Here is a 27,770-nt window from a genome sequence, read left to right as displayed (position 1 = left end):
CTTAAAAATTTACCTTTTGAAGGAAAAATCATTTGCTATCCTTATACAATTCTTTCCTTATTCAAAATATTGTCCATTGGAATGGCGTTCAATTAAAGTAGTAAGTATTCTAAAACCTGGAAAAGATCCTGCTTTGTTTGATAGTCGTAGACCAATCAGTTTATTATCTTGTCTTCGTAAATTAATGGAAAGAATGATTTTGAATCGTCTTGAATTGTGGGCTGAAAAAATAGTATTTTTTCTTCATCACAATTTGGTTTCAGAAAAGGTCGTGGTACTCGAGATTGTACAGCTCTTTTAGCTTCTCAAATACAACTTTCTTTCAACAGAAAACAAGATGTTATTTCTACATTTTTAGATGTTTCTGGCGCATATGATTCAATACTTATTGATTTGCTTGTTCAAAAAATGAATAATTATAAAGTTCCTTCGATTTTATCCAATTTCATTCACAATTTATTTTCATTTAAAATTATGCATTTTTATCATAATGGTTCATCAAAAATGTCCCGTTATAGTTATTTTGGCCTTCCTCAAGGATCTTGTTTGAGTCCATTTTTATATAACTTGTTCACAAGTGATATTTCAGACATAATACCTAATAATTGTTATTTAATTCAGTTTGCTGATGATAAGGTTATTTCCGTAAGTGGGAAAAATAGAGAAATTCTTCGCCATTTTATGCAAATTTGTTTAGATAATATTGGATTATGGGCTTTCAATAATGGTTTTACTTTTTCAGTTCCGAAAACTAAATTTATTATATTTTCACGTAAATATTCCACCATGCGTGTAAGTTTATATCTAAATGGGTTTGAAATTGAACAGGTATGGGAGTATAAATATCTTGGCATTTGGTATGATTCCAAATTGAATTGGAATTCCCATATTACATATATTCAAAAAATTTGTTCAAAAAGAATTAATTTTCTTCGTACCATTACAGGTATTTGGTGGGGAGCTCATCCTTCTGATATGATTACTCTTTACAAAACTACAATACGTTCTGTTTTGGAATATGGATGTTTTACTTTTAGTTCTGCTACTCAAACTTATTTTTTAAAACTTGAAAAAATCGAAATTCGTTGTTTAAGAATTTATTTAAAATTAATGAATTCCACTCATACTAAATCTGTTGAAGTTTTAGCTGGCGTAGTTCCACTTAAATTTCGTTATGATGAATTAAATTGTAAATTCCTAATTCAATGCTTTAGTAATAATCATCCAATAATTGGAATTTTGAAAGATATACGTGAAATAAACCCCACATGTAAAATGTTGAGCTCATTTAATTATACAATTACAGAAAATATTGTTCCATTTGTTTCCAATATGTTTTATGATAGTAACAATAAATATCCACTCTTTCCATCCTTTGATTGATTTATCTTTACACATGGAATTGAAACAAATTCCATATCATGTGCATCATCATTTTTCAAATTTATTAGACGAGCGTAAATTTAATGGATTTGATAGAAAGAAAATATTTTATACAGATGGATCGCTCATTAATAATAATGCTGGTTTTGGTGTCTATCATGTAGACGTTACACATTTTTTCAAATTGCAATCTCCTTGTTCCATTTTTATTGCCGAATTGATTGCTTTGTATTTTACATGTAACTTAATTAAAGAGCCCAAGTAACATTTTTAGTTTTTTCATTTACTACAAGCTGTTGTTACCACCATATCGTTAAAACTCTTTTTAGAACTTATTAGTCTTAATAACCTTAATAAACCTTTGATAAAACTCCGTTAAGCCCGAAAAGGCCCACACTACAGGAGGTTGTTAAGACTATACCTTAAAACTGTTTCTAAACTTTTTAGTTTTGTATCGTATGAATACATCTACCCTTGTAGTATGCTATAAAATATTCATAAGAGCTATTGTATAGACTTATTGAGCTCAACTAGCGGTATCAAATCTTTTAAGATATCCTAATACACGGAATAAAACCAATGTTAAGAGCTTATGATTGAACAAACATCAACCGATAAGTTGTTTATAAACCATAACCTTATTTGATATTGAAACCGTCATGATGTCTGCCGACTCATAATAATCAATTAAAATAATCATTTTTTGCATGGCAGAAAATTTCCTTACGATCGCGTGAAATTCCTGCCAATAAAAATTTACTGGTGGAATGAAATAAAAATTTTCGATTTACAGCAACGCGCCACAGTTACGACATCATTATTGGCTATCTAATATTTTACTCCATGCCATTTTCAGAATGATTTCATGCTCATCTCAATCATAAATTGAAATTTCCCACGCATATTGTAATTATCAATCCGAAACGGCGACAATAAAAATGGATTCCATCCAGTTAAATCTTGCTGGTCTTGTCTGAGATAGTTTAAGATCAATTAGTGATTATTCTGAACAATATAATCATTCATAAACGCTTTTGATCTTAAGAACCCGTGCGCAAAACCCTCACTGGCTAAAATATTCCTAAATCAGAATATTTTTTCTGCACTAAGACAAATAGGTTTTTTAAGAGCCTTGACTTAAACTCAATGCACTCAGGAAAGCTAGTGCTGTCAAAAAGATAAACAAATCGGAAGATTCAGTTTTGTGATGCAATTCATTTTATTAAATTTGTGCCGTTGCATCTGGATTATTATAATAAAGCCCGCCGTTCTTGATCGGCTGTACTGATGCAGAAAACGGTAAGTGATGAGTGCCTGAAAAATGAAAGCTTTTTTCGTGTAGCTCAGCTGTTGTGTGCAGCATAGTTGTCCCACTAGAACGGGAAGTTCATGCAAGCATGACAAAAATATGCTTTATACGGTAGTCTGTTAATTCTTCGAGAGGAATATTTGTCATTTCTATGTTTGCGTTCTGATTAATCCTTAATTCACTACATGATTATCAGTATCAACATAATGATATTGATAACCACACGCAGACTGCATTCCAATAACATGCATCAGACAGTTGAGATTTAAGAAGGCTTTAACATGACTTAGTGTAGTCCAAGAAGTTTTACCCATGCCTTGACAAGACAAGCAAGATGAGGTTTTATGTTTAGGTTTTAATAGACACTACACAGCTCCTTCAAAATACAATTTATTATCAACAAATGTGGCCAGCAAATAAGTTTTAACGGTAGCTCTTGTAGATATCTACAAAGCATTTTAAAGTGGGTTTTACCGAAAAGAACGTTTGGCACTTTGCAATACTTTATTAAATCTGTTAGGAATGAATACATGTCTAATAAAACCTCCATAAATAACATCTAAGATCAAAAAGCACTGAAATTGTTACTTGGGAGTGCTCTCCAAATGTTTTCATTATATGTACTGATAGTATGAGTTGTATAAATGCTATTAAATCTTTGTTATTATTGTTGAGAAGTTTTTTGTATAATTTACATAATCAAGGATTCGTGATTAAATTTGTGTGGGTTTCAGCTCATTGTCAAATATTTGGTAACGAGTAAGCCGATTGTTTAGCTAAGATGGGTGCAACTCGTGGTATTATTTTCAATCGTGATATTTTTATTCAGAATATTTTTCAAAATTGAAAAGAGTCACAATGAACTTCTGGCAAATTGATTGGAATTCTAGTGATAAAGGTCGTTGGTGTCATTCCATTTGCCCAAATGTCAATAAAAATCCCTGGTTTAAGTATTTATCTGTTGGTAGAAATTTCATTTGCCTTTTTTCTAGGCTTATATCTAATCATTATGTTTGCAATAGCCATTTATATCGCATTAATATTGTAGATTCTAATTTATGTGACTGTAGCGAGTCTTATCAAGATATTGATCACATTATTTTTCATTGCAAGAATTATGTTTTACCTAGAAAGAAAATTCTTGATCATTGTCAAACATTAGGCCACTCTGTACCTTCATCCATTCGTGATATTATTGGCAGTAAATCTCTTTCTATGATAAAAATTATTTTTGAGTATTTAAATGAAATTTGTTATGTTGTATGATACCGCCTTTTTCAATTATCTTTTCAGAGTTCAAGAAACCTATCTCATCGTTTGTCCGTTGGCCACCACAGCTTATTGATGTTCTCCCTTCAAGATCTTGGCTCTGTTATGGATTATTTCCGGTTGAGCCTTTACTTTATAAGTAGTCTAGTCTTATTTTATAACGTTTTTGGAAAGATGAAGAGGTTTTGCGCCCTTTTGAGAAGTATTTTGAAAGAAAATCACTCAAAGGGGTTTTTCCCTTTTCCAAATTTTTTGTTAAAACAAATAAATAAATATATAAATAAACAAATAAATAAATAAATAAATAAATAAACACTACGATCCGGTTTGGTGGCGGTGCGACAATATTTGAAGATATCTTGCATTTGCCTATTTGAAATCAAAGTAGCCTATATTTTTTATAAAATACATTATTTGTCATAAGTAAATATCAAATCTCAGGCGTTTCCCCAAAATTTCGTCCAAAATTTTTCGTGCACCGCAACCCAAATGGCGTTTGCTACCCAGAGAGCGTTTTTAAATGTTCCGTATCGCAACGAAGAACCTCCCGTACCGGACAGGAAACGTAGCGACTGTCAGCTGAAATCCTATGAATCATGTTCCGATGCCCGGGCGTGGTCTCTGGATCCCTCCGTTTGTTCAAAATTTCTCTTGGACGTTGTCCGGAAATCGCGCTTTCAGAGGAAATTGTCTCGGGTAAGAACGATTCTTCCGTTGGTCCTTCAACATCTCATGGTTGCTCATTTCAGCCAAGTGGCGACTATCAGTTGACGAGGGCGTACCTTCAACAGCTAACAACCGACGAGCTGATCGATTACGTGATGAGTCTCATGATGGAGCTGAAGCAAATCAAGTCTCAAGTACAGCAAATCGAAGCCGAACGGAACGATCTCGGTGAACAGCTGATGTCGTTGCAGCAGATGGCCGAAACGTGCGAACAGGAGAAGGAAGAACTGATCCTCGTTCAGCAGCGTTCGGCCGTATTCGATCCGGACCAGATGGATCAAGATATGATCGATTTGAGGAACTTGCTTCTAGCACTGAAGGAGAAAGCCGATAAGTACGACTGCTTGGAGAAGGAGAACAAGTGTCTGAAGCTGAAGCTGGACGAGTTCTGTGGAGAGAACACGATCAAACGGAACGCTAGCTTCGACGAAGGCGCTTGTGGTGACTCGGTTCCACTGGCATGCGAGAAGCTGAAAGCCGAGCTCGGACATTACAAGCAATCGTATGAGGAGATGAAGGTACAGAAACGGGCTTTGATGGAACAACTTCAGTTGACCAAGTTGAGAGAATGTAGATATTGGGAAATGAAGAACCGACTGGCAGAGGAAGAGTGCAAACGAGCGTGTTTGCAGACACGTATTGATGACTTATTGGTGAGTAAAGTCACGAGGTATGATTCTTTCAATGTCATTCTAACACAAGAATATCTCTGAAGATTGAAAGAGACTGTCAAGCACTCGATTTGACCAGAAAAGAAGAATATATATCCCTGTGCAACAGGCGGTTGGAGCATGTGGAGTCAGGCCCTAAACGACCTTCAAGTGCACCTACAGGGCAACGAACCATTCAGCGTCAAAGCCTTCGGAGGGTTTCCAGGCGATCAACGCTCCAGGAAGGGCCCAGTAGAAATGGTAGCTTTGAAGAGTCATTTTAGTAGTGGCTAAACTCAATTTGTAGTGTTTCAAAAAATGGAACATAAATTTAAGTTAGTCATCTGCTTCTTACTCTATCTGCAACCATGTTCTTTATTTTGATGCTCTGTTGATAAGAGGATACATACATTTTATATTTATTACACTTGGATTGAATTCCCTCAAATGATATTTTAAAATTAAATTTTTATCTAGCATGAGCCCTAGATACTTGATTTCATGTGAAATCCCGCTTATTGTAACAACATGTCTACTTCAAGTTTCAAATAAAGTGCTTTTGGTTTAGGTTGGAATATTATAAGTTTAGGTTTGGAAGCAAATCTTCCAATTTTCAAGGATGAAGAAATCTTCCATTTTTGCTGATGACACGTAGATTTCGTCCTTTGACAATCTGCTTGCTCTAAAGAAGTTCAAGACCTCTTGCGTAAATCCACCAAATTCAAAAATACTGACTTCGATTGACGATACTCTTTGCTTCCAAAGAAAAAAAAGATCTATCATTGTTAGGCATTGTCATGTAATCGTAATTTCATGTTGCTGTGATTCAGTCCATTACATTACTAGTTTCACTCAACTTTTGGGGTCCATACGATTTGTCACGCAGCAGGATTTCCGCAGCAGTAAAAATGCTAATGATCACTACTAGGACACATCACTTAATTATTTCAGTCAAATTATTTTAATTGTGCGGCACTCACTGTTATCCTTCATTAACTCAACTTTTTACGATTACAAGCTTTCACTGGATCCCCACTAACTTACCATCCGTGTATTTTTGGCTGAACTATGTTGTATTCAGTAGATAGACCCGAAACACCACCCCTTCACTATTTTTACCGAATGTGGGACGCTTCTTGGACACGCACTCTCTCAAACTCCCACACAATGTATAGTTATAGTCTTGGTAGCTGCTACCAGTTGAGCACACCGAAATGAATTAAACCCCCAAAACACACTCACAGGACCGTCACCCGAATGGGAAATTAACCAACTAATCGCAACAATATTTGAGAGTGCTAAATCCGGCGATGAGATTTTACCTGTTCCACACCTGAATTAACTCGCTCTGGCTGTCGTGCAACGAAATGCTGTAGACGGTCCTGCCGTCCTCGCTGAAGCCGTTGTTCATGGTGTGGCTGGGGTCCGTTTTTTCGTCCGCTCCCTCTCACTGGTCCTACGAAGTCGCCAAATCCTCCGTGGATTGTTGGAACGTGCGCGATATGCCGGAGGTGAACACCGTGTTTCGCATTCGGCCAGCCGACCTCGTGGACTCTTTTATTTTAAAACACTAACTCACAAACTTTAACTTTTATGCTGGCCTGTCCCGACCAGTGGGTTACAACAGAATTGTAACAGATTTTGATAAATAGTTGGTACGGTTCTTCTTCACAAAAAATATACAATTTAGGCTGATTAGTAGTTAAAATAAAAATTAAAACAAAATTTACTCTACAAAAAAAGTTACAAAATATGCTATAATTCAACTGGTAATAGGCCATTCTCAATTAAACAAGGCCGCCATCGGCCGCCAAATGATATGTGAATTTCAATTTTTGTTGCTGTTCGATAGAATATGCTAAAACTAGAGGAGGGTCGCTTTGGTGGAACCCTCGTACGTCAGCTACCTATATAGTTTGCGGAAAAGCCTATTTTTTATAAATCTATGGTATTTATTGACGTGATATGCTTCACATTTCCCTTGAAACGCATAAGAAACTTAATGGCATCGTATATATGAAGAACCAAGCTTTTGTCAAAATAAAACCCATTTTGGTGGCCATTTCTAATTTTATCAGAAAAAAAAAACATTTATTGCTCCGCTCGATTTGAATTTAAGAGCAGCTTTCTAAATCATGTTCTATGTTTGTGACGTACATATATAACAAAGCAATAAATGCAAACATATTTTTTGTACATCAAAGTATCAAGTTTCAAAAAGGTTTTCTTTATGTTGAATTTTGAGGCCTCCGTTGAAAAGTAATGGTCCAATGCACAAGTTCACCCGTTGACGCTTGAGCGGTGCCGTGTTATTTACGTGACCATGGTAACCGGTGAATTTGGCACCGCTTAAACGTCAAATAAGTGAACTCGTGCATCATACAATGGACCAATGCACGAGTTCACTATTTGACGTTTGAGCGGTGCCGTGTTATTTAAGTGGCCATGGCAACCAGTGAATTCGGCACCGCTCAAACGTCAAATTAGTGAACACGTGCATCAGTCTATGGTAAAAAATAAGGTTTTGCCCAAACTAATTTTATTGCCTTAATCCAAAAAATATGCTATCAGAATATGTTATTTGGTATTTTTATTGTTTCAGAAGAGATTATTCATAGATATTTAAACCGTTTTTTTTTTTCAAAACGCGATTTCATTAGAAATGCAATGAAATTTGATTGAAAGCACAAATATGGTTTGTATTTGATTGAGATTGGTCAAAATTTGTATATAAAGTAGATAAATATATTTTAAAGGACCTTAGTATAAACAATATCAAAATATATGTAAAATATTGAATTATAAAAATAGCCCAAGTAACAATTTAGGGGCCTTCCTTACCCTAGTGGTTAGAGTCCGCGGCTACAAAGCAAAGCCATGCTGAAGGTGTCTGGGTTCGATTTCTGGTCGGTCCAGGATCTTTCCGTAATGGAAATTTCCTTGAATTCTCTGGGCATAGAGTATCATCGTTCTTGCCACACTATACACGACGGCGAAAATGGCAACTTTGGTAAAGAAAGCTCTCAGTTAATAACTGTGGAAGTGCTCATAAGAACACTAGGCTGAGAAGCAGAACCTGTCCCAGTGGGGACGTAATGCCATCAAGAAGAAGAACAATTTTTATTCTAACTGGTTTTATTTTTTAAAGATAGTTTTATCGTAGATTTGCATATTCTTCTAGGTTTTATAGTGATTTTCACCCAGTACAAATGATCTTGAACCGTTTTTGGTTTTGACCACTTCGGATACATCACATAAAACTTCATTTTCAATAAGAACAAGTGACCTTGGCAACAGTTTTATGAATCTCTCGTACTTATCTGTAAGAACGTGCTTTTGAGGAGGATGGACTATTGGGTCAAGCTGCTTTAGCAGAAGTTCGGCAACAAGAAAATGCGGAAGTTTTTAAGGTGAAACAGTTTTGAAACAGCTTCTAAAATTACTCCAAATCTTCTAAGGCACAATTCTCGCAAAGACAAAGAACCATTCAACAACAGTGCATTTTTTTATGTTGGCTTTGTGCACTAGAAGAAAGCTTAAAATAAGAAGATCAGAAACGTTTGCCAATTATTTCTCCAGTTTCGTGCCTTTGAAATCGTGAGTAGGGGCACAAGTCGGCCATTGTGCCGGCCATCTTTGGATTTCGAGATGTTTCACCTTAAGAAGTTTGAGAACAAATACTTCAGATTGTAGCTGGAGGACGGGGTTGGTGGTCTAATGGCTACCGCTTCTGCTCCGTAAGCAGAAGGTCATGGATTCAATCCCAGGCCCGTTCCTTTCCTCTAGTACTTTGTAGTTGCATATCATCTCATTTGCTTCTATCTTCCATTCTTAATCTATCACACTTCAAACTATTCGTTCATAGCAAACGTTAGAACCAGAGACGGACAAGAAACCGTTTCCCTAACGCTTCCATTCTTCCACACGCATGCCTTTCCTTACGCCTGATACATAGGCAGTCTGCTAACCACAAAAGCAAATCTCTTTGCCATGCCTTTCCCCCAATCCATACACTTCCGCATGAACTGGCGTAGATGCAGTCGGACTCCACGGTCTACAGTGGGCCAGTATGGACCAGTGCACGAGTTCATTATTTGACGTTTGAGCGGTGCCGTGTTATTTATGTGGCCATGGCAACGAGTGAATTTGGCACCGCTCAAACGTCAACTTAGTGAACCCGTGCATTGGTCCCTTCCCCATATTGGTCTTCATTCTGACGTGGCAGGCGCCATTGTTGCCTAAAAATTGAAGATCACCAGCACTTATATACTGAGGGTATCTATTAGTCCCAAGCAGTCATTCGGTTGGCTTCTTGTGTAAGTGCAGCTGATCTGGCGATACTGGAGTAGCATCTACGGGCGGCCAATCAAGCTCAAGCTCAAATACTTCAAATTGAGGCAGGAGCTTCTATCGAAGATTGGTGCGTCTACGAGACTAGTTGGTGACCAAAACCAGGTTAACCAGACATCGCGGACAAGGTATCCTGAGCTAAAGCTTCCCAAGTTCTCGGAAAAGTTGTCGGAATGGATGAACTTTCGAGAAAATTTTAAATCGCTTATACACGATAACTCTTCAGTCAGCACTATAGACCAGTTTAACTATCTTTGCACGTTCCTGAAAGATGATTGTACCAGATCAACCAGATTCAGGTTACATCCGAAAACTCATCTTGCGTGGTTCATCCTGGAGCCAAAGTTTGAGAATCACAAGCTCATCGCACAGGAACATTTAAAGGCATTTTTCGCTATTGCTCCCATGAAAGTTGAGAATTTCCAAGCGTTGAATCATGTTCTGATGACATTTAGGATCAACTTACAACAGTTGGAGAAACTAGGTGAAAACACTGATAAGTGGAGCACGCTGTTGGTTTTCATGCTTTCCCAGAAGCTAGACGATGATACGCTTCGTCTATGGGGAACACATCAAAGTCAAAGAATATTTCATCATACCTGGCGATGGTTGGTTTTCTGAAAAACCACTGTGCCATCTTGCAGTCAAAGGCGTCGAGAAAGAATAATGACCTCAAGAAATCTTACAAGAACCCTGTGGTTTATGCTGCGGTATCGAGCAAGAACTGTCTAGTGTGATATTATGGATTACACACTGTACAGCTATGTACGAGTTTTGGGATAATGAAGGCCATCGATAGGTAATCGCTTGCCCGGAAAGTTGAATTGTGCTTAAACTGTTTACGTTGTGGTCATTTCATTGCGGATTGTTGGAAACCTACTTGTGGAAAATGAGGCCATCATCAGTTATCCAATCAAACCCAGAACCGGAATAATGCTGAACACCCACAGACAACACCTAGGACAACTCTAAGTATCGTTTTGTATCAAACTCCGAACATGACGCATATTCCGCACACTTCAGTTTTATAGCCATTTCTCAAGAAACCACTCAAATTTCTTCATATGATGACCGATTATTCTATGATTCAAGTTCTCTACATCAAAAAGTAGTGAAAATAGCAATTCTTGTTTTTAAAATCGCCACTGTTCGGAATATGAGACAAAACCATTTTCGCAAAATGCATTCTCGCCACCTCCCACCAATTCCTCTACTGTACACCACATTGCTATACAGCTCTGCATTGTTGTCAACTGCGATTGTAAAGCTTGGTGATCGACATGGAAATACTGTGAGATTTTGAGAGAGGTTCTCCGTTATTAGGCAGATCTGAGACCCAACATTCTCAGATCTGCCTAATAACGGAGAACCTCTCTCAAAATCTCAACTTCAAGTTGTTTGTACTATCGAAGATAACATCAAGCCTGCCACAGCAGTTCATCGATACATCGTTGTGGAATTTACCATCAGGAATTAGTCTTGCGGATCCTGTCTTTAATGAGCCGGGGTAAATCGATGTGATTCTTGGAGTAACTATCTTCTACAAATTGTGGCTGAATGAACAACTGAAGCCCGATTTCACACAACACGGAGTTAGGGTGCATTATCGCTGGCTTTGGAACAGTGGTTGTTAGCTCCAGTATAGTAGCCTCATCATCTGTGCCAACGGAAGAAGTTTTTGAGCAACTAACAAAGTTTTGGGTGTTGGAATCCTGTCAAACAAAGAGCTCTCTGTTTATCGAGAAATCTGCATGCGAAGCTATCTTTGAAAATACGACTACGAGAGATCTTGATGGAAAATTTCGCGTTCAGCTAACGAAGACGAAACATATGCTGGAACGTTAGGAAACACGAAAGCGATAAAACGATATTTGTCTATGAAGAAACGGTTTAATGACAATCATGAAATGAAAGCCATGTATACGGCATGCATGCACGATTACCTTCATATGGGCCATATGGAAGAAGTACTGACAGACGAAGACAAAGGTTCGAATTACTACATTCCACATCATGCTGTCATGAAGCCAGTCCTTGAACGATGTCTTGATGGTTAGACCTGTCGTTCTAGATGATTTGCGAAGTATCTTATTTAGGTTCCGTCTGTTCAAGTATGCTGTTGTAGGCAATGCAGAGAAAATGTATCGCATGGTATGGCAACACGTGTCTGATCAGCAGATGCACAAGATTTCTGGAGAGATACGGTTGAAGAGCCTCTACGGACATATAGGTTAAAACCTGTCACTTACGGCACCTCACCTGAACCATACCTTGCAACGCGGAGTTCGAAAAAGTGTACCGAAGAAGGAGTAGAAAGTTATCCGGCAGCTGCAGCAGTTGTTGAAAACAGCTTTTTTTAGGTCTCACCTGGAAACCGGCTACAATGTTAAGAATCAAGGTTCCGAACTGGAAGCCTGAAGCAGCGTGTTGTTCTTTCGGAAGTTGCAAAACTATTAGGCCCATACGGTCTTGTAGGTCTAGTAATAGTTCTTGACAAATTATTCCTCAAGGCCCTACATCCAATGACTCTGGACAGACATGACCCGCTTACGTAATCCGCTGGAATTGTTGGTCAACGGACTACTTGTCGAATCTACAAAATCGCAACAAGTGGACAAGACAGAGATCAAATTTCGCCTCCATTCATCTTTGCTCGTCCAAGCTGCACTCTTCTATAAATCGAACTATTTATTTTAATTAAACAAATTAGTTTTAAATATTCAAAGTGCTTCGAGTACATAGCTTTAGTGATTGTATCATAAGTGATCTCGCGTATTAAACATGAGTTTTGATTCGCAGAAGTGCGAACCGGGAGTATCCCTCAAGCTTGTTGTTCAAAAAATGGTTTCTTCATTGATTGCACATTGCATATACGTCAAAATCATAGAGCATGATTAAAAGAACCGTTTATATCATAGGGATAATACCATTGCCCACCCACAGATAACAGACGTTGAAGTCCGATTGTACAACTGTGTAAGACAATTAAAGGTTATTTTGAATGGCAACACATGTAGCAACATCGTGATGGCGCTGACATCGCTACGTTCCCATGACGATGTCAGGGTGAATATGAAATATTTCAAGATACTGATATTCACCACTGACTGACGCAATTCGCTGTGTGGCGGCGCTAGTGATTGCAAGGAGTTTCAATTAGAATATTTACACAGGTTTTCAGAAAATTTTTATTCTAGCATAAATATCTGTTATCTGTGGTTATCTAGCACTTATACACTGAGGGTGTCTGTTAGTCCCAAGCAGTCATTCGGTTGGTTCCTTGTGTAAGTGCAACTGGCGATACTGGAGTAGCATCCACGGGCGGCCAATCAAGCTCAAGCTCAAGCGGTAATAGGCATTACGCAACTGAAACCAGTGCTGTAATGATGCAATCCGCAACGCTTTCATTTTTCAATGAATCATTACACAACAATTTTACAGAAATTGTACACTGAAAACATCTCTTCGTACTTTATCCAAAATCCATTTCGTAAAACAAGATTTCGTACATATAACGCTATTTTTATTCATTGTACGAATCATTTGTACTTAACTGAATTTCGCGATTCAGTGATTTTACGAAATAATCGTAAGATGTACGATATACAATTCGTAGATGTGCGTTATCGTGTTGTTCATATTACGAATTGTTTAGTATTACGAAACTGATCGATTAATCTACTAAATCTTTCGTTGTTTTCTGCAACGTAGACACATTTCGTAAAATACAGCACGACACGACCGCAGCCGAGGGAGGTAAGAAGAAGCGCGTATAAATTTTCTTTCTGAATACGAAACAAACGAATTTCGATTACGAAATGTTTAGTACATTATAACAATCATTGTTTGTTTTGATTTCGAGCTTGAATCATATTACGAAGCTGGTTGCATACATTTTACGAAACTGTTTCGTTGCAGAAAACAACGAATAATTTCGTAGTTTAAACGAACGATTTCGTAATATAAAATAATATATATTTTCAGTGTACAACGATAGTGAATGTATTCCGATATGATTTCTGATACCCTCAAATGTTGTACGCCACTCGTTGCAGAACTCAATTTTTACAGCACTCGTCATAATTATTCAATTCGGCAAGCCTCGTTGGACAAATGTACGACTCGTGATGGTACGAATGGTACAATTATTCATTGAGGCTTCCCGAGTTGGATAGTTACGACGAGTCGGGATGCATTCATCATTATTTTTCAATTTCTGAAAATAGTTGTGTAATGATTTATTACATAACTCATAGCGTAATGAAAAAGTGTTACGTAGTATTCAATACGCAACTGATTTCAGGTGCGTAATGAATATTACCGCACTGCATAATCCAGTGCAAAAAAGTAGGCTTCATGTCAGAGTGACGTGATGAAAAACAGCCTATTACGATGGGAAATGGCAAGAACATAATTTATTGCTTTTGATTATTATTATTATTATTTATTTGCAACACTTCACCATTATTGTGGCATACGTGTTATAATTTTGTTTTTATTTGAAACAAATTTAAAACAGCCTTTGTTATTATGATTTAGTTTTAATTGTATCATACTTTTTTTCACAAATTCGAAGTGCTTCCAACAATAACGGAAAAAATGTACTTTGTGAAAAAATGATACGGTTGTGGATCAATTTTGTTGTAATTCACTGGTCGGGTTGCGTAAGGGAAGGGTAGTAAAGCATTCCGTTTTTCAGAAGAGAAAGAAATCAAATGCCAGGCCTCTTTGGCCGACGACGACTTGGCGTGATTTGCCGTTATGGCGGTTTTTCCAGTCGAGTGCCGTCCACCTCGTTGCGAGAATTTTTATTCGCGACTAATGAATGGAATACGGTGCAGATGCACAGTGGGAATAGCTCGTTGGATGGGAGGTTAACATAGTGAAGGAAATTTTATAATGGTCTTGGAATGGGTTGGATAAGATTTGAATTGGATTTCAATGTCGATTTCAGAGTGGAGTTGGATTGGATTGTGACTGGATTTTGGTTGCATTTGGAAGGAATTTTAATTGAGTTTCAATTGAATTTGGATTTGATTAGGATTGGATATTGAGTGGATTCAAATTGAGTTTTTGTTTGTTTCCGATTGGGTTTAGATATGATTTGAATTGGAATTTGAATAGTTTTGGATTGAATTTGGAATTTGGTTTGGGTTCGGATTAGATTTGAATTTGATTCTACCTAGCTGGATTTGCATTGGGTTGGATTTGGATTTAAATAAAGATAGGGTTGCATAGGTTGGATATTGATTGAATTTGAATTAGGTTTGGACTTGGATATGGTTAAGATTAAGATTGGATTTGGATCGAATTTTTGTATGGTTTTCAATGTGATTTTGATTGGATTGAATTTGGATTGGATTTGGATTGGATTTGGATTGGATTTGGATTGGATTTGGATTGGATTTGGATTGGATTTGGATTGAATTTGGATTGGATTTGGATTGGATTTGGATTGGATTTGGATTGGATTTGGATTGGATTTGGATTGGATTTGGAATGGATTTGGATTGGATTTGGATTGGATTTGGATTGGATTTGGATTGGATTTGGATTGGATTTGGATTGGATTTGGATTGGATTTGGATTGGATTTGGATTGGATTTGGATTGGATTTGGATTGGATTTGGATTGGATTTGGATTGGATTTGGATTGGATTTGGATTGGATTTGGATAGGATTGGATAGGATTGGATTTGGATTGGATAGGATTGGATTTGGATTGGATTTGGATTGGATTTGGATTGGATTTGGATTGGATTTGGATTGGATTTGGATTGAATTTGGATTGGATTTGGATTGGATTTGGATTGGATTTGGATTGGATTTGAATTGGATTTGGATTGGATTTGGATTGGATTTGGATTGGATTTGGATTGGATTTGGATTGGATTTGGATTGGATTTGGATTGGATTTGGATTGGATTTGGATTGGATTTGGATTGGATTTGGATTGGATTTGGATTGGATTTGAATTAGATTTGGATTGGATTTGGATTGGATTTGCATTGGATTTGGATTGAATTTGGATTGGATTTGGATTGATTTTGGATTGGATTTGGATTGGATTTGAATTGGATTTGGATTCGATTTGGATTGGATTTGGATTGGATTTGGATTGGATTTGGATTGGATTTGGATTGGATTTGGATTGGATTTGGATTGGATTTGGATTGGATTTGGATTGGATTTGGATTGGATTTGGATTGGATTTGGATTGGATTTGGATTGGATTTGGATTGGATTTGGATTGGATTTGGATTGGATTTGGGTTGGATTTGAATTGGATTTGGATTGGATTTGGATTGGATTTGCATTGGATTTGGATTGAATTTGGATTGGATTTGGATTGAATTTGGATTGGATTTGGATTGGATTTGAATTGGATTTGGATTCGATTTGGATTGGATTTGGATTGGATTTGGAATGGATTTGGATTGGATTTGGATTGGATTTGGATTGGATTTGGATTGGATTTGGATTGGATTTGGATTGGATTTGGATTGGATTTGGATTGGATTTGGATTGGATTTGGATTGGATTTGGATTGGATTGGATTTGAATTGGATTTGGATTGGATTTGGATTGGATTTGGATTGGATTTTGATTGGATTTTGATTGGAGCTTCGAATTAAAAATATTGATGCGAGTTTTGGATAGGTTTTGGATTAGGATGAGAGATTTGGATAAGAAGATTTGAAATGCAGATTTCGATTGAAGGTTTCAATAGGCGATTTGATTCGAAGATTTGAATTAAAAGTTTTTATTTAAAGGAGATTTAGATTGAAGATTGGAATGGAAATTAAAATTGCAGATTTGGATTTGAGATTTCAATTCATGATTTAGATTCAAGATTGCGATTGAAGATTTGAATTTAAAACTTGAATATGAAATTTGGATTAATGATTTGAGTTTTTGAGAAATTTTGATTGGAAGTTTAGTTTGAAGATTTATATTGAAGTTTCGGGTTGGAGATTTGGATTGGTAATTTGAATTTGATGATTTGAATTGAAGTTGAACTGGATCCTAAGTTTGATTAAAAATTTCCTCCTGTCTCAAAGCGCTTATTCTTGAATCGTTCCTTAGGTTTTCACGCCGATATCCCACTGTGTATTGCAGAACTTTCGAATTACGGGTCAACCTTATCTGACGAGGTGAGTATGAAAAATTCCCATTTAAAACCAGTCAACCAATGGTAGCAAAGCAATGGTCGGTCAGTCCGTACACGAACATGGAGAATTTTTCACTTGGCGATTTTTAAACTAGGTAGGAGGATTGCTTGCTCAACACTGCACGTGATTCTTTTATTTCAGCTTACTTTCTATTCACGAAAAACGCACACACGCCACTTTTTCCGTCCGGTTACAAGAAAGCACTCGTGTTTTGAGAAGGTTACTTCAATCCCCCGCCAAGAATCGCTGCCACGCTGCCGTTGGACACTTACACCGACCGAATGAATCGCGCTCGAATGGATAACGTGTTCGCAAAATGCGGTCAACGGAAGGAACTGCTGGACAACACGAAATGGGAACGAAAATCGATTCGTGACACTTTTTCGGCGGAACACGATCCCCGGGCTAACCGAAAAGCCAGCGTCGGGTCGCTTGCAGCCAGCACCGAAGATGGTCAAACGATGAGTGGCCGTCGCCGGTGTCCTCATGCAGCGGTGTGCCCGTCCTGTGGAAGTGCTGCTTCAACTCGTTCAGTTGTGAGGTTTGGGCAAACCAAACCAAACACTCCGCGGCAGGACTTCGTTCACAGAAAGGAGGTCGCATGTTAATATGCCTGTACGGTGTATCCACAGATTTAGGGAACAGTTGTCAACAATTTGTCGCTTTCGCTAGGATGCTTGCTTGGCAATAGCGTAGTCTGATGCCAACACAGGGTATGAATTCATTTCCTGGGGTATTCTTAGGGGGAGGGGCGGTAAAATGAATACCGTGCCTTTTACCGAGAAAAAACAAAATTCGCTGAATTTTTATCACGCACGGACGATTGAGAGCATGAATCGGAGTGTTCGGGTTGATACGGAGATCAATAATTGAATTAAAAATATCAACGAAAACTAAAATTTTAGAAAACTATGTTTGAAAATTAGAACTGACGTAACTTTAAGCTCGGAGGTCTTGATGTACAAACACGTTTTTCAGTGTGATGAATATCGTTATGGTATAATTTCAAATCTGATATCTTTGTAATTCTTTTTGAAGGGGTTACAATCATTAATGGATATTTATTTATTTAACAGTCAATATCAACAGACTTCAAAAGCCCTAATGATAGAATGAATTCATTCATTTATTTAGTTAACATCTACACAGATAACACTGAATCAACAATTTCACGCCACAATACTCGGTTCGTGGCCGCATCTCTCCATCCTCGGTTCTGCCCCACGCTCGCCAAATCGATACGCACTTGATCCGCCCACCTAGCTCGCTGCGCTCCACGCCTTCTTGTACCAACCGGATCCGAAGCGAACACCATCTTTGCAGGGTTGCTGTCCGGCATTCTTGCAACATGCCCTGCCCATCGTATCCTTCCAGCTTTGGCCACCTTTTGGATACTGGGTTCGCCGTAGAGTTGGGCGAGCTCGTGGTTCATCCTTCGCCGCCACACACCGTTCTCCTGCACACCGCCGAAGATCGTCCTAAGCACCCGACGTTCGAAGACTCCAAGTGCTTGCAGGTCCTCCTCGAGCATCGTCCACGTTTCATGCCCGTAGAGGACTACCGGCCTTATGAGCGTTTTGTACATGGTACATTTGGTGCGGGCGTGAATCTTTTTTGACCGCAGCTTCTTCTGGAGGCCATAGTAGGCCCGACTTCCACTGATGATGCGCCTCCGTATTTCACGGCTAACGTTATTGTCAGCCGTCAGCAAGGATCCAAGGTAGACGAACTCGTCGACCACCTCGAACGTATCCCCGTCTATCGTAACACTGCTACCTAGGCGAGTCCTGTCGCGCTCGGCCCCACCAGCTAGCATGTACTTTGTCTTGGCCGCATTCACCACCAGTCCAACTTTTGCTGCCTCGCGTTTCAGGCGGGTGTACAGGTCTGCCACCTTTTCAAATGTTCGGCCGACGATGTCCATATCATCCGCGAAGCAAACAAATTGACTGGATCTCGTAAAAATCGTACCCCGGCTGTTAAGCCCGGCTCTCCGCATAACACCTTCTAGCGCAATATTGAACAACAGGCACGAAAGTCCATCACCTTGTCGTAGTCCCCGGTGGGATCCAAACGAACTGGAGTGTTCGCCTGAAACCTTCACACAATTTTGCACACCTTCCATCGTCGCTCTTATCAGTCTCGTGAGCTTCCCGGGAAAGCTGTTCTCGTCCATGATTTTCCATAGCTCTACGCGGTCGATACTGTCGTATGCCGCCTTGAAATCGATGAAAAGGTGATGCGTTGGGACCTGGTATTCACGACATTTTTGGAGGATTTGCCGTACAGTAAAGATCTGGTCCGTTGTCGATCGGCCGTCAACGAAGCCGGCTTGATAACTTCCCACGAACTCGTTTACTACGGGTGACAAACGACGGAAGATGATCTGGGATAGTACTTTGTAGGCCGCATTTAGAATGGTGATCGCTCGAAAGTTCTCACACAGCAATAGATAATTTGATTGCACCTCATTACTTCCTTACAGGATTGACAAATATTTCTGTTGAAACGGAGTACATGGTTGCAGGTAGAAATAGAGGAGTTTGGTGCTGAGGTAGTGACAGGGACGTGTTTGAAGTTTTTGAAGAATTTGTTTATCTATAACACTTGTGACATGTGACAATAACGTTTGCCGTTAAGTGACATGTATAGAGTTACTGTACACGTGCCGTAGCCTTATGTGCAGGAGCCTCATTGCTTGCCAGCGCACGAGATCTTTTTTGGTACGCCTCATTTTTCTTGAGATGTGTCTCAATGCGGTCTCATGCGCTCCATCACATGTGCTGTTTAAAATTCAGCGCAGTGAATGAAGTGATAACAAAATTTTTCGACGGGGTTCGAAATTGTAACTCTCAGAGGCTCTTCACTACTAAGCAGTTGTTTTACAACTTGGACATGCACATAAGCGCTATTTCCTTTCCGGTTAAAAATAACCCTGCTCTGGAGCCGGGACCAATAGTTGTGATGTATTGCTGTGGGCGTTTGAAAACAATATAAAATGCAGGGACACCAAACGCGGTAAGATTTTTTACAAGGAAGGCGAAATTAACGATTGGTTTCCTTCGCTAGGTTGGCGGTGATATGGATCGTGGTTGCTTTGGGGTCTATTTTGTAATTCGACCGAATTCACGTGACTCGTCTGAGGTCATTGTCGATCAAAGTAAGCATGTATATTTCAGATGTCACCCGTCGACTCCCATAGTTATCCAGTCACATAGAGTGACAACTGTCGATAAACTCGAGTGACAGAGCCAAGTCGAGCGAAATTTTTGGTCGACAGTGGCTCCAGTCGAGTCGTTTTTGATCGACTCGACTTATAAAATAGGGCCCTAAGTATCATTTCTCGCATACTCTGAGATAACGCCCTAAAAGCCATTGGTAACCACTTTCGTAGCTCGTTGTTTCTGAGCAAATTAAAGAAATAGCATCCAAACCAACATCACGGGCAGGTAGATATTGATCCTTTCTTCCCCATAGCGTTGTTAAATAACATGAAAATCCTTTGAAATTCTCAGAAACAACAGGCTACACACATGGTTACCAATGGCTTTTAGGGCGAGATCAGAAGTTATGCGAGATTTGATAACTTTGTTTTACCCATTTGAAGCCCAGTTCGACAAGATTTGCATGTCAAACGCAAACAGCAATACCAGTAGATTGGACTATGGAATAAAGTGTATCTTTCTCGATAAAAACGACATGCACTATTTTTGGACAGATCGCCTATAGTTTAGTCGATTTGCCAAATTTCAGCTTTTTATTTTATCGAAACATCATATAGGGTCGGTGTAGTCTTAGTAGACAGTCCCCTTTAGTCCCACTAATGTATTTTTACAGCCGTTTTGCTATAAATCGTTGCAACATCTTTTTTATATGAAGGTTAGTGGCTATTTATCTAGGTAGGCAGCAGAGCTACATGGGCACTTCCATGATTCACTTTGGCACGGGGAGTTATTCTCGGCCGAATTGTCTGAAACTTTGCAATAAGAAACACTTCACTACGACGCATATTGTGGCTGTTACGGGGAATTTTGCGACGCTTTGAATAGGCCAGGAGAAGTGGATGAACTTGTCATTCATTTTTCTGTCAAATCTCATACAAAATCTACTTTTTCTTTGACAGAAATTCACTCTAGGTGAACCACTTCCCCTGGCCTATACCCCTCAACATAAACGTGGCGTGCTAGATTCGTCAGCTGTCATCACATCTGCGAATGGCACTTGAAAGCGTGTGACCTTAATGCCTAATGGTTTTAGATCTGATATAGGTTGATACCACAGAAATAGCAGGAGAGTGACCAACCAATTTGGAAATTGGATTGATTGAGGAAGCATTTATTCTTATATTGAACTTATTGTAAGTAGAATATTTGAAAATATAAAGTATCTGAACTAAACTGATGAACCCTAGTACAGGGTTGTATGATTCAGCGAATAATAGAACCTGGTGATAATCTATAAAAGTATGTCATTACACTTGTGTGAAATTTTGTAAAGTTTATAGGTTGGATTTCAGGGCAAAAGCAAGTTGTATTATTGCAAATTAGATTATTTGTTTGCCAAAAAAGGGTCTGCGGACGAAATATGTAAGTTTCCCCTTAAAAATGTAAACCCGGACCCAAAACTAATAAAATAAATTTAGCTTTTAGCGCATTTCTCACTAAACTATCTGATGTAGCCGATCAAAAGGCCCCGAATACCTTGAACCACAGACAAACAGACGTAACAACTAGATCAATTATCAATTTGAAACATAGTCACGTGAACATTTACACCCAGTGCTAAAAATACTTCATTTGGCCAACCGCGAACTAGGTGGCGGTAGTGAGCAAACGTCAAACTCGAACACAAGTGCCACGAGTGGCCCGTCGGCCAACTACAACATATTAGAATTGGGTACTATTCTGCAGTGCGATGGAAATAATTTGAGTATTACGTCTGTTTGTCTGTGCTTGAATCAACTGTGGCCAAAAACTGTCGAAGTCAGTCAAAAGTGTCAAGAATAGGATCCGACTCCCTACCATAGCTTCGCAGTTTGTGTTGTTCAAAAATGATCAAAATAAATAGTTTCGTTAAAATTTAAGCTCCCTATATCCTAACTGTTGTTCACGCAGAGAAAACAATTTTAAATATAAATGAATTCTGTATGATTTCAATAAAAAATATGTATAGTTTGCCGGCCTATAATTGGTTTTTATTGTTTCAACAACACTGCGAATTTGGTTCAACAATTTTTTTTTTTTTGTTGATTTTGACAACCGCGTACAAAACAGTTTGAAAAATATATTTTTTGTTTAAAAATATATAATTTTTGTTTCAAAAAATAAAATTTTTGTTTTAACAAATACAGTGGGATTCCGTTTTTGGCAACAAAGTTGAAATTTTCAGTTGCCAAAAACGGAACCGTGCCAAAATCGGAACCCATATTTCAAATTTTATTTTTCAACTATTGGTTTTGAAAACATCTTAACAATATTAATACATCATATTTATGGAATCATAATGCGTTGAGACTTCGAAAAGGTTCACTTTGAATAATTTTCCCGAAGGGTTATACTATGCTATAAATCTATAGCTCCGTAATGTTAAATCTGGCAAACATTTTTCTGGTGGCGTTTTTTCGCCTCAACGTCTTCAATTATTTTTTAGAAGCTTGATGTATATTTTTTGTAAAAGAGGGCCTTGTAAAACAAATAATCGCATAAGTGACTTTTATTGAAGTACTGGAGATTTTCTTAAAAGTATGAAAGAACACGAAAAAAAAATTTTTTTTTGTTTCCTTTTATTCGTATTTGCAAATCAAAGCGCTGGGTATTGCAAAACGAATGAGCTTTTTTCTAATTAAATGACCATTTGAAATCAGCTTAACTTTTGGAGCGTAAAATTTGAAAAATGCAGTAAGTTTAGAATTGCTCCTTCAATTTATGTTTCTGATAAAGTATAGCATTTTATAATGAATGGTTGACTGCATCAAAAGAGCAAACATAAACATAAATGCATAAATGTGACTTGTAATTTTACAGAATTTAATTTTTACTTAAAATAATTTTTAATTGAGCTTGATATATGTTTTACACCTACCTTATGAAATCATCTGAAATTCACAGGATCCTGTTATGAAACCTCAAGAACCTTATAGGAATCTTCAGGTTCTCATAAGAAATCTACAGAAACAACGCTTGAGCTCTGATGCATCTTGCCAAGCATCCGTAGGATCTCGCATAGAGTTCTAAGAATATTGCTAACGAATTTGCTAGGAGTTGACATCTTGGAATTCTTGCGATTTTGCTGAACATTCTCAAGTCTCCGATGAAAAATTTAAAAGTTTATTATTATTAGGCTACTATTAGCACACCTCAAATTCCTCTAGGAATCTTTTCAAAATCCCCAAGCTTTCGCCGGAAATATTAAAAATACTACTATAAATTCACATTGTCCCGCTTAAAATTTACAGGACGCCCTAGAGTGTATTATGAATCACCAGGTTTTGGACATAATCCTCCATAACCAATTATACACTCAAAGGATCCCTCAACAAGCCCTCAGTGTCTACTTGGAATCTGAAGATATCCTCATGAATTCGTTAAAATATCTGAAAAGTTCCACAAGAACCAAAAATCTCCAGGGAACAGTTAGGAAACTCATAGACTCATCTCGTAAGGAACATTTTGATGATATTGAGACCCGTATCCTTGATTAACATTCTTGTACAGAATTCTAGATCGCTTCTTAACAATCTTACGCCTTACAGAGTCTATACAAAAGAGGGAACGTAGCTTTAAATTGTTGACGCAGAAAGATTATTATGCACACCTGTACCACAGACAAAAAGTTAAAACACTCTCAGTTGTATTTATCGCACGCTTCAATTATATTAAGTATTGAGAATAAATTGTAGTTTGGACTGGATTCGCATTTGTCATGTTATTTTATGGAATTTATGAAAAGTTATAATACACGACATTTTGCTGTACATATTTGTATCTATTATTGCGTTGTGTTTTTACATGCGCAATGTATGTAAATTCATGATAATAAAGACAGTGAGCAAAATTTATTATTGTAACTCTGTGTGAGTCATAGATTTTTTGTTGCTCTTATTTCGGTGCTTGTGCTTTGTTCAAACAAGCTGTTCCAAATCTGAAAGAACAGTGTTTTTTATTTTAGCACCTACTGGCAGACTCAAGTGGGCTGGTCACTCAATATGAATGCCTAAGAAAAGATAATGGTCTTTAGCTGAGATACTGGTGGAGATTATTGGCCTCATGAAACGTTGCCAATGTATGACCAATGACAATTTTGAAGTAAAAAGCGCGTATGCGAGTCCTTAGTAGTTGGTGAGATTTGGGGAAATATCGACGAAAATGGAGCTCTGGAATGTAATCGGTGTGAAGTTACCATGCTATTCAAATGACTAAAGTAACAAACACAATAATATTTACAAAAATTTACAAGTTTTATTGGTATTGAAAAATGTTGCCAAAAACGGATCCATTTTGTTGCCAAAATCGGGGGGGTGCCAAAATCGGAGCATGCCAAAAACGGAATCCCACTGTATAACTTTTGTTTTAAAAAAGTATGATTTTTGTTTGAAAAAATATGTTTTTATAACAACAAATTTTTCTATTTGAAATAAAAATTTTGTTTTTGAAACAACGCAATGTTATTTTTTGAATCAAAGATTATTTTATCCGTTTAAATAATAAATCCATTTGCATTATTTGACATTTCTATTTGTTTGAAGCTTCGATAATTTTCATTATTTTTCTAAAAAAACATTTCAAAGAAAAAAAAAAAGTTATTCAATCACATATTTCTGCATGTCTAACATTTCAAGGTGATTAGCTTCAATTGGCTTATTTAGCGTTCAGATTTTGCTGATGACTACACCTGAAACAAATATGTGTTTCATTATTTATATGGCTTAATGAAATATTAATAGACGGAATTACCTTCACAATCCTTCAAACTTCAGTTCTGCAAATTTGTTTCCATTCACAATGTTTGTGGGTGGACTATAACTAGGAAGATTGGACTATAACTAAGAAAGATTGGAAACAAAATCGAGAAACAAAGAAAAAACTTACTTGTATACACCCGGTATGTTAGGCTCACAGTTATTTAACACGTTTTCACTTCACAAAAGAAAAAAAAACATGGCGTTTCACATGTTCAATATTTGACATTAAGCAAAACTAAACATCAGGAACAACAAGAATTATCATTGACATGAATGCATGTTACATTCAAAGTGATGTAGATTATTGTTGATTCAAAAATAATTAAAATTATTTCAACTCAGTACATCCAGTTGTATTGAATTGCGTATCTTTTTTGAAACAACAAGTAATATTATTATTTTGAATAGCAGATAATTCTTTGCGTATTCCTATAGTAGCACTACTAAGAGACACTTTTTTTCATTAGGCAAAATAATAATAGAATTGAGAACTTTTTTTATATCATTCAAAAGCTTTAGATGAAAAAAAAAATGTTTTGATAATAAACGAATTTGGTTTGTGTTTTGACTACGTCTCGAAACTAGTGCTACTTATAGGAACAGATATTGGAAATAGTGCTATTATAGGTACATGTGTTCCTATAGTGGTACAAGCGATATAAAATACAAAAAAAAACACAGCTAGAACTCAGCCCGATCAGTGAAAGTCTTTCACCAGGAGGGCTACAGGTTTAGTGCAACGAACGTAAGTGTACTGTACATTGTTTTCAACTATCTCTCAGATTCTCTTGAAATTCACCAGTTTTTGGGTTTACAAATCCTTCGAATACCAGCGAACGTTTTCGCACAGTGCATAGTTCGATCCCGCCTTATTTGTTTTTCAACCTCGTCCCTTTTGCGCTGTCATTCGCTTCACATTATTTTTCTACTCCCCTTTTTACACACCATCACCGCATCATCACGAGCTTTTCATTCATTCATTCGTTTCGTGTGCTGACAGAAAGGTGCATCAAGCAGTCAGAGAAAGAAAGTCAACATTCGACGCGATTTCTGTGGACGAGGTTGTAAATTTGCTTGCATTGCAAAGAAACAGCGAAAGAAAAAAAAAACGAGAGCAGTGCTTTTAATCCGTACGGGCAATAATTTTAAGCCCTCGAGTTGACACGCGGGAACCGAGTGGCAAGTGTTGCGAGTGGTGGAACAAAACTTGGCGATGGCAATCGAGTGGGGATCTGATTTGCTGGCAGAAATATGATTGATTCCATTTGGGGGGCGGGTGTATCATTCTGTTTTATCAATCAAGGCTGAATCTGAAGGACTGTGAAGTAAGACTAAGTGCCATCTAGAGCTGCATCAGGAAGTAGCTGAAGAGAAAGGTTCGGTTTGGGTGGGGGTGAACGACAAGATGAGATTTTCCGGGAGATGGATTAGGGCTGGGTTAGTGCTTTTCGTGGTGGGGCTGCTGGGCGGAAGTCAACCCTCGGATGGGGCCCATTTGAGGGGATCGTTCCGGGTGGATCAGTTCTTCCGGTTCCTGATCAAGTTTGGCTTTCAAAAGACGGAAAAGCACTCGCAGCAGAATACTGAATCGGACACGTTCGGGTACATCTACGGGAATGTGACCAGCAGGGTGAATCTTACCTTCCCGATTACGTTGGCCGTGCTGGACAAGCACAACTTCTTGGAGTACTACTCCAATAGGAACATTTCGACCAGGATGTGGCCTGCCAGCGAATGTCGACAAGCTGGACAAGGTGGCCTTCAACAACAAGTGCAATAAAGGGCGGAGGCGGATTATCTGAGGAGAATTCCCTGCGAGCGGGGAAGCTATGTGTGGACGAGGATACCCCAGCGAATGTGGTGGCTGGCAATCAGTTCACTTACGTGATAAGTGACCCCAATGTGCCAAGGTAAGAATCGTTTGTAGCTGTTTCATTCAAGTCTCTAAAAAGTCTATTTTAATGCAAGGTCTCTAAAGTCTAGCGATCAAAATGCTTTCTGAAGTCACTTTTCCACTGTCAATCCTGGGATAAAAGAGTAGGCTCCAGAGAAACTTTCGATTATATTGACGTGACTATTCCACATATATCTCCTCAGATTTTTCTAGTAGAAGCTTCAGCAATCAGGTGATTTCTCCTAGAATTTCCTTAAAAATATTCTTCAGGATTTCTCCATTAATTCTAGGAATTCCTCCAGAGATTTTTTATGAGATGCTTAGAAGAATTTCTCCAGAATTTTTTAGATTAGTATTTTTCTTAGAAGATTTACTAAAAGCTCCTGAAAGAGTTCTTCCAAGAAAATCCTCAAAAGTATGTTCCACAGTTTTCGAGAAAAACAAACGTTCATTTTTTTCACGAACCTTACAAGAATTGCTTTCACTTTTTTTTAGTAATATTTTCAACCTTTCTTATATGAATTTTCTTAAGAATTCTTCCACGGTTTCTCCCAGGAATTCTCTCACACTCTTTCATGGATTACTCCACGAATTCTTTTGAACAACTCTTCAATAGTTTCTAAATATATTTAAAAAAGGATTCCCCATAGAGTTCCTCCAAAAATTTCCCTGGGCATTTTTCCGGCTTTTTATCTAGATCATAGGTTCCCAATCTTTTCGGATATGCAGGGTTGCGTAGCTGGTCTCTGTTTAAATGGAAGTCTATTTTTAATGGAAGGTCTCTGAAGTCTCTTCACCAAAATGGTCTCTAAATCTCGTTTTCTTGTTGTGAATGGTGCAAAATGGTAGTGGTAGAGGCTTCAACCTTCAGAATTTCTTATGTTGGCTGTTCCACAGGTTCTTCTAAAAGATTTCTCCAGTGGTTTCTTCTAGAATACTATTATGAACTGCTCAGGTATCGCTCCCGCAATACTTCTTGGATTTTTCCACCATTTTTCAAGAATTCATCCAGAAATCCCTCCTGCGATTTCTCAAAGGATGATCTCTCTCTTTTTTG

At 37.9% G+C, this 27,770-nt stretch overlaps 1 protein-coding gene across 1 annotated transcript; it reads left to right on the top strand.

The window, feature by feature from the left end:
• Positions 1-4,284: 4,284 nt before the first annotated feature.
• On the top strand, positions 4,285-5,768 carry LOC110680246. Its single transcript, XM_021856058.1, has 3 exons — positions 4,285-4,657; positions 4,711-5,340; positions 5,403-5,768. Exons 1-3 carry the CDS (start codon positions 4,451-4,453, stop codon positions 5,619-5,621), a joined length of 1,056 nt encoding a protein of 351 aa, XP_021711750.1. The 5' UTR covers positions 4,285-4,450; the 3' UTR covers positions 5,622-5,768.
• Positions 5,769-27,770: the final 22,002 nt, after the last annotated feature.

Source organism: Aedes aegypti, unplaced genomic scaffold (genome assembly GCF_002204515.2).
Source record: "Aedes aegypti strain LVP_AGWG unplaced genomic scaffold, AaegL5.0 Primary Assembly AGWG_AaegL5_hic_scaff_1107_PBJ_arrow, whole genome shotgun sequence".
Classification (NCBI taxonomy): domain Eukaryota; kingdom Metazoa; phylum Arthropoda; class Insecta; order Diptera; family Culicidae; genus Aedes; species Aedes aegypti.
The sequence above is the reverse complement of the archived record's forward strand: the minus strand, read 5'-3'. Positions and strand labels throughout refer to the sequence as shown.